The following is a 12,932-nucleotide window of genomic DNA, read 5'->3' on the forward strand; positions in this document are numbered from 1 at the left end:
AAGTCCAGGCCATCTGCCAGAAAGTCAGTGGAGGAAAGGGATAATTGAAGTGTAGGTTTGCAGTACAATCAGAGGAAGTGGTGCTGCAAAGGCAGGGGCCCCTTGGTAACCAAGCGCGCACTCACCGAACAGCACTGAGCCCCCTGGGGTGGGGCGTGAGGGGGGAGGGGGGGTGGCAAAAGATTCCAGAATGTTTCCTCATACCGATCTCCGGGAGTGGGCTTCCAATGGAGAGGTAACCATGATAAAATTATTAAACAGAGAATGAAAAGATGATGTTCTACAAATCAGACTGTGAAATGTTGGAAGTTTGAATGTGATAGGGAAGCTACAAAATCTGAAAAGGAAAATGGAAAGGCTCAATCTACACGTGGTGGGAGTCAGTGGATTGAAATGGAAAAAGATAAGGATTACGGGCCAGATGAATATAAGTTAATATTAACAGCAGCATTAAATGGTATAATGGAGTAGAGTTTGCTATGAACAGAAATGCCCATCAGACTCAGAATGTGGACCTTTGCTTGCTGAACCTTTCTGGTAACTATTTCTGTCTGTCCAATTTCTGTGATTGCCCTTTTCAGAGATGTCCACTCCTCTTCAACCGAATTGCCTGCAGCTTTAGGTGGCACAAATATTTCATCCAAAAATTTCAAATGGTAATCATGTTAAATGTATTCGATAAAAATAACTAAAATATCACTATCAAAATTTCTGAATTTAATTCCCCCTTTTTCATTTAAAATACTCAAAGGAAATTCCACACCTGTTTAGTGCTCATGGTTACATTTTCAACAGGATGTAACTGACTTGCTTATTTACAAGTGAGAAACAGGATCGTTGGGCAAGACAAATTTCATCTCACCAAAGAGCGTTGAGCCCCCAGGGGGGGAGCGGCAAAAGATTCCGGAATAGTTCCCCATACCAATCTCCGGGAGTGGGCTTCTAATGGAGAGGTAACCATGATGAAATTATTAAACAGAGAATGAAAAGATGATGTTCTACAAGTCAGACTGTGGAATGTTGGAAGTTTCAGTCTGAAGCTCGGGTGCAAATGCCTACATAAATATACATTGTGAGGATTGGACAAAAGTTTCATTAGTCTCCAATGAAGGAAACTCTGAAGAGGGTTTTGAATCTAAATGTGAAAATAAACACATTTCTACTTACCATAAAGTGGCAATCTGTGACTGAATTTTCCCATTCAACATCTCTTAAAACACAAATAATTATCTGGTAATGTATTGAAAAATTTCAAACTCAGCAAACTTTTTTAAAAATTTTTCTTTTTTACTTCATACCTGAGAATTCTAGCATCTGCTGTCAAACCAGCTATCGAAATGCCAACATGAGAATCGATTGGAATAATCTTTTTCTGATGAGCAGAGAGTTCAGATGATGCTCGTTTCAGAGCAATAAGCACAGCATGTGTTCTATTTTTTAATCCTACTGTAGCTGAGCCCAGTTTCACAGCTTCCATAGCATATTCCACTTGATGTAAACGACCTTGAGGACTCCAGACAGTGACATCACTGTCGTATTGGTTTCTGAACTGTAAACAGAATTATTACTATTATGCTTATGCTAGACAAATTACAATACAGAGAGATGTTAGGTGATTGTGGAAACAAAACTCTTCACTATGCTAATAGTGCTGGGTGCCATTGCGGTTGTTCACAAGGAGCTATAGTAAAGATGAGTTAATAAGAGGTGTGTGTGTGTGTGTGTGTGTGTGTGTGTGTGTGTGTGTGTGTGTGCGCGTGCGCGCGCGCGCGCGTGGGCGCGCTCACAAATGGGGAAACTGGGGGTCAACAGGTTAGAAAATACAAGTTCTGAGAGGTGATAAAAGAAAACAAGTGAACTGAATAGAGGGAAAAAGAGAAAGTAAAAAAAAAAAAAAATAGATAAAATAATGTCCAAGCAATGAAGATACTATACAAGATATTTTAGTTTCTCAGATTTTAATGGTTTACTGTAACACTATTTATTCAAACTATAAAATCTAAATCAAAGGATGGATTATACTGGATAAAAAGCTAAAGTACAGCAGAAACAGTGTATCAATACTTACATTCAAGACAGAAAGTACTGAAATTAGAATGCAGTAAGCATCAGTTTAAAAGTTTACAAAATGCACTTACCTAATGACTTGTAGGAAATAAAAATGAACCATTTCCTACCTTACAGCACGAGATCTTCATAAAAAGTAAAATGAAATATTATTGTCTTCTGACTCAGCATCAATGGGAGTTACTACAAACAGCAACACTTAATCACAAACCTACAAAAACACTGCTTGGCATTAACTTGAAACGCAACTGTTAAGACCAGTGAAAGATGTACTTTGTCATGTGCTTACAAATGCACACCAAGAACTGTGATATTTTACAGATACATCTCCCATTTTGATAATTTCGCCCAAACTATAGTAGAAAAAGCTGTTTTTTGAAATTTCCATCAATATAATGCCCTACGAAGGACATTTCTCAAACAATAAAATAATTTTTAATGGTTAAAATTGTAGAAGGATAGTAACTTACTAGGTTGATGCCTAAGTTCACAGGATTTTTGTTTTGCATTTTGGTATCCTGATTGCTATGGCCTTATTTATCAAGCATAATTTTTTATTTGTAGTTCACTATTGCTACCCAAGTTTAGGATTGTACTTTTGTCATTTTGAGATACTGAGTGGAGCTATGGATGCTAGAAAATGGAATGCCAAATGGAGAAATCTAAACATTTTCAACATATTCTTCTGTTTGAGTTCAACAGTGGGATGGCAGCACTGGAGGCAGCCAGAAACATTTGTGCCATATATGACGATAATGCCACTGGACAGAGCACGACAAAAAAATGGTTTTCTCATTTTAAGCAGAATCGTTTTGACATTAGCGACTCTCCGCATTCAGGATCACCTATGGGGTTTGACAAAGATCATTTCAACCCATTAATCCAAAATGATACAAATCAGTGTACTCGAGAACTGGAAAATGTGATGAACTGTCATCATTCGACCATAATGTGACATCTACATGCAAAGAGGAAGGTTCAAAAATTGGGTGGATGGGTATTGCAAGCCCCAAGCCGAAATCACAAAAATCAGTGGGTTGGCACATGTGCATCTCTGCATGCTTGCCATCAATTGGCTCATGAACAACGCCAGCCATTCCTATTCTGTATTGTCACTGGTGATGAGAAATGGTGTCTTTATGCTAACGTCAGGTAAAAGAAAGAGTGGTTGAGCCCACACAAACCAGCAAATCCCTGTAGAAACACACACACACACACACACACACACACACACACACACACGCACGCACACACACACACACACGCACACACACAAAGATGGATCTGGTGGAACAGCAATGGTGTGATGTACTACAAATTGCTTCCCCGAAGTGTAACCATCACTGCTGACATTTATTGTCAACAACTGAGACATCTTGCAGATGCAGTCCAAGAACAATGACCAGGAAGACTGTGAAGTCATGTTACTCCACAGTAATGCCCACCAGTGTTCTGCTAGACTGATAATAAACACTATACAGGAGTTGGGTTGGGAAGTCATTCTGTTTGCGCCTTATTCACATGATCTTGTGCGCCCAGATTTTCCACTCTCTTAACAATGTTCAAGAAACTTCCTTTCTAGATGAAAATTCATTCTGAACGTGACTTGATGAGTTCTTCACCTCAAAACCAAGTGATTTCTACATAGCTGAATCAAAAAGTTACCCCAGCGATGGCAGACTGTTGTAAATAGAGAAGAAGAATATATTATTTATGACTTAAGTCTCTTATGTGTAAGCGTTGTGTTTATTAAACTTAAGGAAAAACACTACGAACTTGCGTAGTGTAACACAATACATTCTGACACCACAATTTTTAGTACTGCTTTTCCATCTACCCCCATCCCCTCCTCATACCCCAATCTACATACTGCTACTAACAGCTTTACTCTGTCCTCACCACATCCCAGCATACTCCCACAATAAGCATTACATCTTCCCCACAGCTAATCTTATATCCCTCCCCCTCCCCACCCATACTGCCTCCTTATCCTCACCACCCACGCCAGATTGCTTCTCCCACCAGGCACAGTTGCAGTCCATATCTGGCCACAGCGGCAGGTGATTGTGATCATGTATGAGTTATGCCTGTGTGAATGTGTGTGTGTTTTCTACTTCAGAAGAAAGCTTAAATGTACAGCAAGTCTCTCCGTAGTACCCACCTGCGACACTCAGCTTCTTTTCTAAATAGTGATTTGTATTTCATCCACTACACACTCCTCCTTCAGGGGAGGATAAACTTAGTATTTGGAGATTTTTAGAGGATGGTTAAAGAGGGGGAGGTAGAGTGATCATAGCCTACTTAAATATCCTAATTAAAATACTACCATCTCGGCAGAAGCAATGTCTGATAAAAAATGTGCATAACAAGAGGGAGGTCCTATTAGAAAGCCTTCCCAGACCCTTAAACATCTCAATACCAAATGAAAAGGTTGCAGTAAGGAAGGAACAACATTAGAACAGTTTCTTGTGCACTTTCAAGTGGTTAACAAACATGTTTCCAGTATTAAGTTTCATTCTTGCAACCCTGCTCTTTTAACTAACACTTGATTCTGAATTCATGCAATATACTTTACTTAAGATGCCTACTATCTTGGACATCTACTTCGTTAGAAGCTTGTTACTTGTATCCTTCTAACCCGGAAAGAATTTCAGAGCAAGTATTTCAAATTTCTGGCATGGTTGCAACTGATGAGGCAGGCAGGTATGATGGAGGTAAGTTCAAGAGCAGAGGATGTGCTCTAGGCTGTTCTCAGACAAGACAGACAACAGCACACTTGAAGCAGAGATTGAGAATGGCTCGATGCCAAGAACTTCCTTCGAAGACATTACCCCTGTGCCTACCTTGTATCCATTATCATCTAAGTGCAGAAAGAAAACAGCTGAATTTCTCACAGAACACAGTCAAACTGAAGGGGCAAGAGCTAGGTCACTAAAAATTAAGTCTATAGGCAAAAAATCCACTGCAAGGCAATCCAGAATTAGCTAACCAGGCAGGTCACAAAATTAGAGATTACTGTGCTCAGTGTGCCATGAACTACTATGATAAAAATGGACCACAGGTAGACTGGATTCAGTGTGTCATGTGCAGAAAGTGAATGCATAACACCTGTATAGAAGAAGCAAATGTGTGCAATAACTGTGTAAAAAAGCTCTGATTTGATGTGGAAGCAATCATGTTATTTGCTAGTTTCCCAAATCCATTTACAAGTTTATTTCATGTTTCCACTTTGTAATCTATTAAATTTGCTTTCCAAATTAGGCCTATGTATATTTAGCTACACCGCATCATAAAACCACAAAAGTACAAAAGTAACACTGGAGTCTGCTTTTGATATAACTTCCACCTCACCCCAAAGATAGGGGTGAGGTGCCTGAACTACACTATTCACAAAAAAATTTCAAAACGCATATAATTCCTAATCATAGCGTAATACCAGCTGGCCTGTACACAGAAAAAGCTCCTCAGTGAATACCGACTGCTCCTCCCTAGATGTTCTTCCGTCTCCTAGTGAGGACAGGTTTTACTTTTACCTGCAAATCTGCATCGGGGATCATCAAAGTGAATGGTGAGCAAGAAAGCCCTTCTCTAACCAGTTGGCCAGTGACTTGGGACCCAGAGAAAGACAGCTGAGCAGGTAGAGGTCAGAGAGGTCATGATGAATAGTAGATATCACAGAGTGGCAAGAGTAATATCGATCAACAACCTGAAGACAGCTCATTGAGTTTTTACTGTCACCTGAGGTAAGACTGACCACCTCTTTTCAAACAATGGGAAATCCACGATGGACTGTAACAATATTATGAGAAGGAAAGTTGCTACTCACCATATAGCAGAGATGCTGCTCTCTCTCTCTCTCTCTCTCTCTCTCTCTCTCTCTCTCTCTCTCTCTCTCTCACACACACACACACACACACACACACAGGCGGAAACTTGCACACATGTCTGCAGTCTCAGAGAACTGAAACTACACTGCGAGCAGCAGCACCAGTGCATGATGGGAGTGGCGACTGGGTGGGGGTAAGGAGGAGGCTGGGGCGAGAATGGGGAGGGATAGTATGGTAGGAGTGGCGGACGGTGAAGTGTTGCAGTTTAGACGGAGGGTAGGAGAGAAGATGTGGAGGAGGGAGGGGGTAAGTAGCGGAAAGGAGAGAAATAAAAATAAAAGACTGGCTGTGTCGGTGAATTGACGGCTGTGTACTGCTGGAATGGGAACAGGGAGGGGGCTGGATGGGTGAGGACAGTGACTAGGGAAGGTTGAGGCCAGGAGGGTTACGGGAAAGTAGGATGTATTGCAGGGAAATTTCCCACCTGTGTAATTCAGAAAAGCTGGTGTTGGTGGGAAGGATCCATATGGCACAGGCTGTGAAGCAGTCATTGAGATGTTCAGCTACAGGGTGGTCCACTTTTTTTTGGCCACAGTTTGTCGGTGGCAGTTCATGCGAACAGACAGCTTGTTGGTTGTCATGCCGACATAGAATGCAGCAAAGTGGTTGCAGCTTAGCTTGTAGATCACACGATGGTTTCACAGGTAGCCCTGCCTTTGATGTGATAGGTAATGTTAGTGACTGGACTGGAGTAGGTGGTGGTAGGAGAATGTATGGGACAGGTCTTGCATCTAGGTCTATTACAGGGGTATGAGCCATAAGGTAAGGGATTGGGAGAAGCTGTTGTGTAAGGATGGACGAGTATATTGTGTAGGTTTGGTGGACAGCAGAATACCACGTTAGGAGTGGTGGGAAGGATAGTGGGTAGGACGTTTCTCATTTCAGGGCATGACAAGAGGAGATCAAAACCCTGGCGGAAAATGTAATTCAGTTGCTCCAGTCCCGGATGATACTGAGTTATGAGGGGAATGCTCCTCTGTGGCCGGACTGTGGGACTTTGGGAGGTGGTGGGAGACAGGAAAGATAAGGCACGGGAGATTTGTTTCTGTACAAGGATGGGAAGATAATTACGGTCAGTGAAGGCTTCAGTGAGACCCTCTGTATATTTAGAGAGGGACTGCTCGTCACTGCAGATGCAACAACCATGGGTGGCTAGGCTGTACGGAAGGGACTTCTTGGTATGAAACGGATGGCAGCTGTCGAAGTGGAGGTATTGCTGGTGGTTAGTAGGTTTGATATGGACGGAGGTACTGGTGTAGCCATCTCTGAGGCAGAGGTCAAAATCTAGGAAGGTGGCTTGTTGGGTTGAGTAGGACCAGGTGAAGCAAATGGGGGAGAAGTTGTTGAGGTTCTGGAGGAATGTGAATAAGGTGTCCTCACCTTCAATCCAGATAGCAAAGATGTCATCAATGAATCTGAACCAGGTGAGGGGTTTAGGGTTCTGGGTTTTTAGGGAGGTTTCCTCTAGATGGCCCTTGAATAGGTTAGCATAGGATGGTGCCATGCGAGTGCCCATAGCCATACCGTGGATTTGTTTGTAGGTAATGCCTTCAAAGGAGAAGTAATTGTGGGTGAGGATATAGTTGGTCCTGGAGACTAGGAAGGAGGTTGTTGGTTTGGAATCCATAGGGCATCTGGAAAGGTAGTGTTTTATAGCAGTAAGGCCATGGGCATTAGGAATGTTAGTGTACAGGGAGGTGTCATCAATAGTGACGAGCATGGCACCAGGTGGTAAAGGGAGAGGAACTGTGGAGAGTCGGTCGAGAAAATGGTTGGTATCTTTTATATAGGAGGATAGGTTCCGGGTACTCTTCACCTGCAACTTCAAGTGAGGGCATGTACTGTAGATGTAACATACTGTTAACCTAAAATGCACACACAAACACAAAGCAAGTAGGAGTGGGGGGGGGGGGGGGGCGGGGGGGGGAGATGGTACACATTGTTTACAAAAATAACCACTCCTATAGCTCTCCCTTGTGGCAGTTGTAACTGTGCAACTGAGGGGTGTTAGAGTATAAAACATGTCTCCTGGAAACAAACTACATACTGAAGTTTTCCTGAACTAGCAGTCTGTGTTCCCCCACATGTATCCTGAAGCCATTAATGTTCCTCTGTAGTATGGGGACCATCCTAGTGACACATTTTCTGTTTTCCTTTCCTGTTGTTCTGTGCGTTGGAAAGGATGTAGTGGAGGATGCAGCATTTATTTCAGGGACTTGGCAGTTCATTCAGGCAGACATTGAAATCCTTGCCATATTAAGAATGGCCATTGTCTAATCCATCAGATATGACTGAGGCTGCATCATCTCATGGTTTCTTGGTTGGTTGGTTTTGGGGAAGGAGACCAGACAGCGTGGTCATCGGTCTCATCAGATTAGGGAAGGATTGGGAAGGAAGTCGGCCGTGCCCTTTCAGAGGAACCATCCTGGCATTTGCCTGGAGTGATTTAGGGAAATCACGGAAAACCTAAATCAGGATGGCCGGACGCGGGATTGAACCGTCGTCCTCCCGAATGCGAGTCCAGTGTCTAACCACTGCGCCACCCCGCTCGGTTTTACATGGTTTGTCTCACATCTTTCTGACCTATCGTTTTTCAGTCTCTGCTTGGATTTGGAGGTAGGCCTGCCTTAACAGAAACATTTATGCTTCTCTTTTGCTGCCTTTGGTGATGGTGTATTAGTGTTCTCATCAATATGTTCTGCTATCACCACAGTCTCTGACATATGCATACTACTTGGTTTTACCAGTGGCACAGTTTTACAGGTGTATTTATAAATGCGGGTTGTCACACACTGATCAGATATCAGTGTCAGGTGCCAATACTAGCTTTGGTACAGACTGCTTCAATGATGAAGCGAATGACTTCAGAAAAAAATTATGACTCTGTGGCCTTAAATGTCTTCATTCCCCCCCCCCCCCCCCCCCCCCCCCCCCGATGAAACGCATTTCTAACGTCTGGACTTTTTTCTGTGAATATTGGACCTTCTCTGGGGTCGACAGAAGCGCCCGATCGCACGCGTCGGCTTTGACCCGTGGCGTAAGGGCGTTGTCATGTGTGACGTCATGACGGCGGAGTTTGGTTTGAGTGTGGCTGTCTCCAGTTTTGTTTTATCTTATTTTATTTACTTTTTCTGATCTGTTCGTTCTATCTCGTGAGATTTTTTTTTAAAATTTAAAAACACTTATTACTTATGTTTCCTCGAATTTCTGTTTTAGTTTATTATATTTATCTTTCTGATCTGTTTGTTCTATCCCGTGAGATATTTTTTTTTTTTTTAAAGACAAAAAACACTAATCAGCTACTGAAGCATCTTTATCTTCTGTGGGTTGCAGGGGTTACGACCCCTGGGGAGGTGGGTGGGTATTCATGCATGGCTGTCTTCACTTACACGTTGTAGCTACGCAAGGCGTCTAAATTTGTTTATATTTAGTTTGCCCCCCACCCAAAACACCCCATTTCCTGTACTTGTCCCGTTAGTGTCATTAGGCTTCTTGTGGAAAGTGTGTGTGTTTGTTTCCGCCATATTTGTGACGTCATGGGTCAAAGAAGACGGGTGGGATCGGACGCTTCCGTATTTCCCTTCTCTGCTCCAAACAGGATTTTTAGGGAGCAATTAACACACACGGATGGCAAAATTCATGGAGTGCTTGAATATTAGAATAGTGCCTCACTACATAGGTGGAATAATGATCTAAAACTCATTAGCCTATACAAATAATCCATGCTTTTGAAATAAGCTGTCGCTCAAAAGGAATTAAATATCTTAATAAATATTAAGTGTAATGTAATGCATAATAATGCATGGCTACTGGCTTCAATATGACAACTCTGCAGGTTTCCGAGTTTATGATACAAAAATTTCAGGGGGGTCAGCTAACTGCACACATGCCAACGAGCTTACAATGAAATGACTTATGGCGGTATATTTCTACAAAGAAGAACGAGTGAACTCAAGCATGTGACAGTTCATTTTTTGTGGTATGCAACACAAACCGGTTTGTCGTTTCGTCTGTATTATTTACATAGGACCCTCTGTTACAAAACTTTAAGCAAATTCATTTCTAAATAATTTAACGAAGACTCTGATAACGTATGTAGCTACAAGCCTAATAACACAGATTCCATATTTCAGGATTCTTCAGCGTCTCAGCAGTCTTTCGCTTTGAACTTCGTTGTAACACATTTTTTTTTTTGCACACCCAAAAACATCTCCCTATTATGTGTGTGTGTTTCGTTTCTACGTGTATGGTACTTTTCCCCGGCGAACACCAACATTGTCAGTTTTCTTTTTTGAACTACGATGAGTTTGTCCTGGATTTCACCTCAATGCAATACATAAGTAGTTCAATGTCTAGTACTCCTTGCCAATGACTTTCCGAGATCCAGTCTTCAAATTGTCACAGTCATTCTAATCTGTTACATACGACAATAAAAACGATGTGCCGTTTCAACTCTTACATTAAGTACGAAAGAAATAAATCTTCATTGATGACTACACCAGATTGTTACTCAAAATATATACCTACCATCATCGCTAGACCGTTTTTCTTAACACCACAGCACTAGAAAACAACTCACTCAACGCATCCAGCAGCACACTGCAACACCAACGATGACTCCAAAAAACGAATACTATCCAAAGATTCTGGAGGGTAAAAGCAGTGGGTGCACCACGGTGTACTTTGCCAAGTTTTTTATTGTGCTTCCTGGTATCACTGATGTGTGTCTATCTACATACTTGCATAACGAAAATGTCGGTGGACGCGATTTGTTATAAAGTAATGCTACTATTGGAGCCATAGCCTACTGTGTGAAGTCGATTGAAGTGGGCTCCATGGTGAGGATCACTGCTATCAACAACGCCTAATAACTTTGGCTGGCTGTCAATAAAGCAAAGATTGCACGTGTTAGTATTTGTATACACTGTGCACTGTGCAGAAATGTTTTGAATTGGTTAAGAAAAATGCATCCATAGGTTCTTCAACACAAATAACTTGCTTAGCAAGGCGTATCTCGCTGAAGCGTCAGAATCATAGCTACCAGTTGTAAATTACGACAGTGTTTTGAGAATTGCTCATTGGAAATAAATCGCATAACATTTTTAGACAGGCTAATATTTGTTATTTTAGGCAAGATGTGGAACTTGAGAAATTTGACCCCACCACCAAATTTCACCTACAGATGCCGAGCTATAGGTAAGAATAAGCCATAAATAAAATCGTTTTGACATTTGCCAAACATAATTTGTATATACAAAGAATATTACGACAATTTTCCTACTTAGAGTCGTTTAAGCCCATGAAATGAAAATTTCGACATTATGTCAGTGCGCTAAACGACAGTTTTACTTTCAGAGTTACTTTTTTGCAAACAATAATCTTGTTAATTATCCGTGATATTGTTCGATTACAGAGTTCCAGTGTTAGATGTACAACACCGATGCCATAGTGCGATGTCAGCTACTTACTGAATGTATACTATACAGTTCCGATTGAAATGAGGTTTGGGGGGGGGGGGGGGGGGGGGTTCCTCTGAAGATTGTTTTTACTGTTATAAAGTAGTGGATTATTTCCGTGTCCCACGTAACCCGTGGCCCTTAACGAGTCCCCCTTTATGATCTTATGTTTCACTTTACATTACACATTTTACATAATTTTAACCATGGTCATTTAGCTAAATCATGGTTAGATGTTTTTGATGTTACAATAATTCATTATCACCTGCAAAATGTACCTGTACTCATTGCATGAATATCCACTTACAACTATGATATACTACTTTTTTTTTTCAGATGTAGCAACACTGAAAAAGGCCTGCTTGAGAGCAGTTGCTGTGTTGCAAGACCAAAAGCAGTTGCATTCTGAAGCTGCTCTGCTGTCTCGATTTATTTATACCATGAAGACTAAATTTCGATCTGATAAAGGCTTTGATATCTTGGGAAAGGTGATTTTCTTATAATCCTAATTATCCGTTTTTTGTGGGTTCTTTTACTTTTTGGTTTCTTTTAATTTTTCTTGTTGTATTACTTTTCCTATTTTCCCTTCCTTCTTAAAATTTTTATGTAAGCTGGAGTTATATCTCTTCGGTAGATGCATTTATTTATTTTCATTTTGCTTTTGTCTAATGTATGATAATTTGCTATGATGAATTTTGTATGTGTTTTGACACCAACTTTTATTTGCTGGGTAAAATCCGAAAAACAGAGTACATCACACACAGTAAACATCATCCACTATAGGCTGCATTTATCATATTCAAAGAGTTTAGAGATTCCGTCACCAGTTCTTACAGATTGTGTTCCAATGCTAATATATATTAAGAATTCTATAACAACAATTCTGAATAGCAGACAATGGTAATAAAATCAGGGCAAACTTTGGTGCAGTTACCTTGGAAGTTAGATGGAGATAGGCTGGTGACTTAGGTGTCTGCCACTCTACAGTCGTAACTTTATTGACAGAAGCTCGTTTCAAGTTTTACACTCAGGAACTGCTGGTAGTGACTTGTGGAATAAATGTGTGTGGCAATAACTAAGACTTGCTTCTAGAAACTTCCTGTGATGGGTTGATTAAATCTGTAGCTTTTTCCATCAAAGATACCATACACCAATTTCCCCCTGCCCTTAACCAGCCCAGCTCTGATGCCTGCATCGTGAGGGAAATGTACAAGTGAAGTTATCATTATAGGTAGCTGTGAGCCCCTGAGTAGTTGTCAGTAAAAATGCAGCCCCCCCCCCCTTTTCTGTTCCACAATGACATCGATGAAGATGGTGATTATTATCCCATAAGACTCGGGAATGACCACTCTTATCTCATTCTGACTTATTGTCAGAAATGCGATATCCCATATGGCATTTAACTGGTAACATAAAGAGAAATGTCGGGGTATCTCCGTTACACCCTTTCATAACCCTTTTCTGTTTTCCTTTACAGGCTGCAATTTGAGGCTTGCTGTAATGGTTTGGGCTTAACCTTGGC

At 41.3% G+C, this 12,932-nt stretch overlaps 2 protein-coding genes across 2 annotated transcripts in view; one reads left to right on the top strand and one right to left on the bottom strand.

The window, feature by feature from the left end:
- Nucleotides 1-10,636, bottom strand: part of LOC124622504 (proteasome subunit alpha type-1) — a 45,308-nt gene extending 34,672 nt beyond the window's left edge. The window contains exons 1-2 of the mRNA XM_047148223.1: nucleotides 10,482-10,636; nucleotides 1,299-1,549 (exon numbers count right to left, since the gene is read on the bottom strand). Coding sequence (XP_047004179.1) covers nucleotides 1,299-1,549; nucleotides 10,482-10,487 — 257 coding nt within the window. The 5' untranslated portion in view covers nucleotides 10,488-10,636. The remainder of the gene's footprint in view (nucleotides 1-1,298; nucleotides 1,550-10,481) is intronic.
- Nucleotides 10,637-10,837: 201 nt separating this feature from the next.
- The window catches only part of LOC124622503, an 85,173-nt gene continuing 83,078 nt past the window's right edge, over nucleotides 10,838-12,932 (top strand). Inside the window, exons 1-2 of the mRNA XM_047148221.1 lie at nucleotides 10,838-11,150; nucleotides 11,747-11,898. Of these exons, the coding sequence (XP_047004177.1) occupies nucleotides 11,090-11,150; nucleotides 11,747-11,898 (213 nt within the window). The 5' untranslated portion in view covers nucleotides 10,838-11,089. The remainder of the gene's footprint in view (nucleotides 11,151-11,746; nucleotides 11,899-12,932) is intronic.

Source organism: Schistocerca americana, chromosome 7 (genome assembly GCF_021461395.2).
Source record: "Schistocerca americana isolate TAMUIC-IGC-003095 chromosome 7, iqSchAmer2.1, whole genome shotgun sequence".
Lineage (NCBI taxonomy): Eukaryota > Metazoa > Arthropoda > Insecta > Orthoptera > Acrididae > Schistocerca > Schistocerca americana.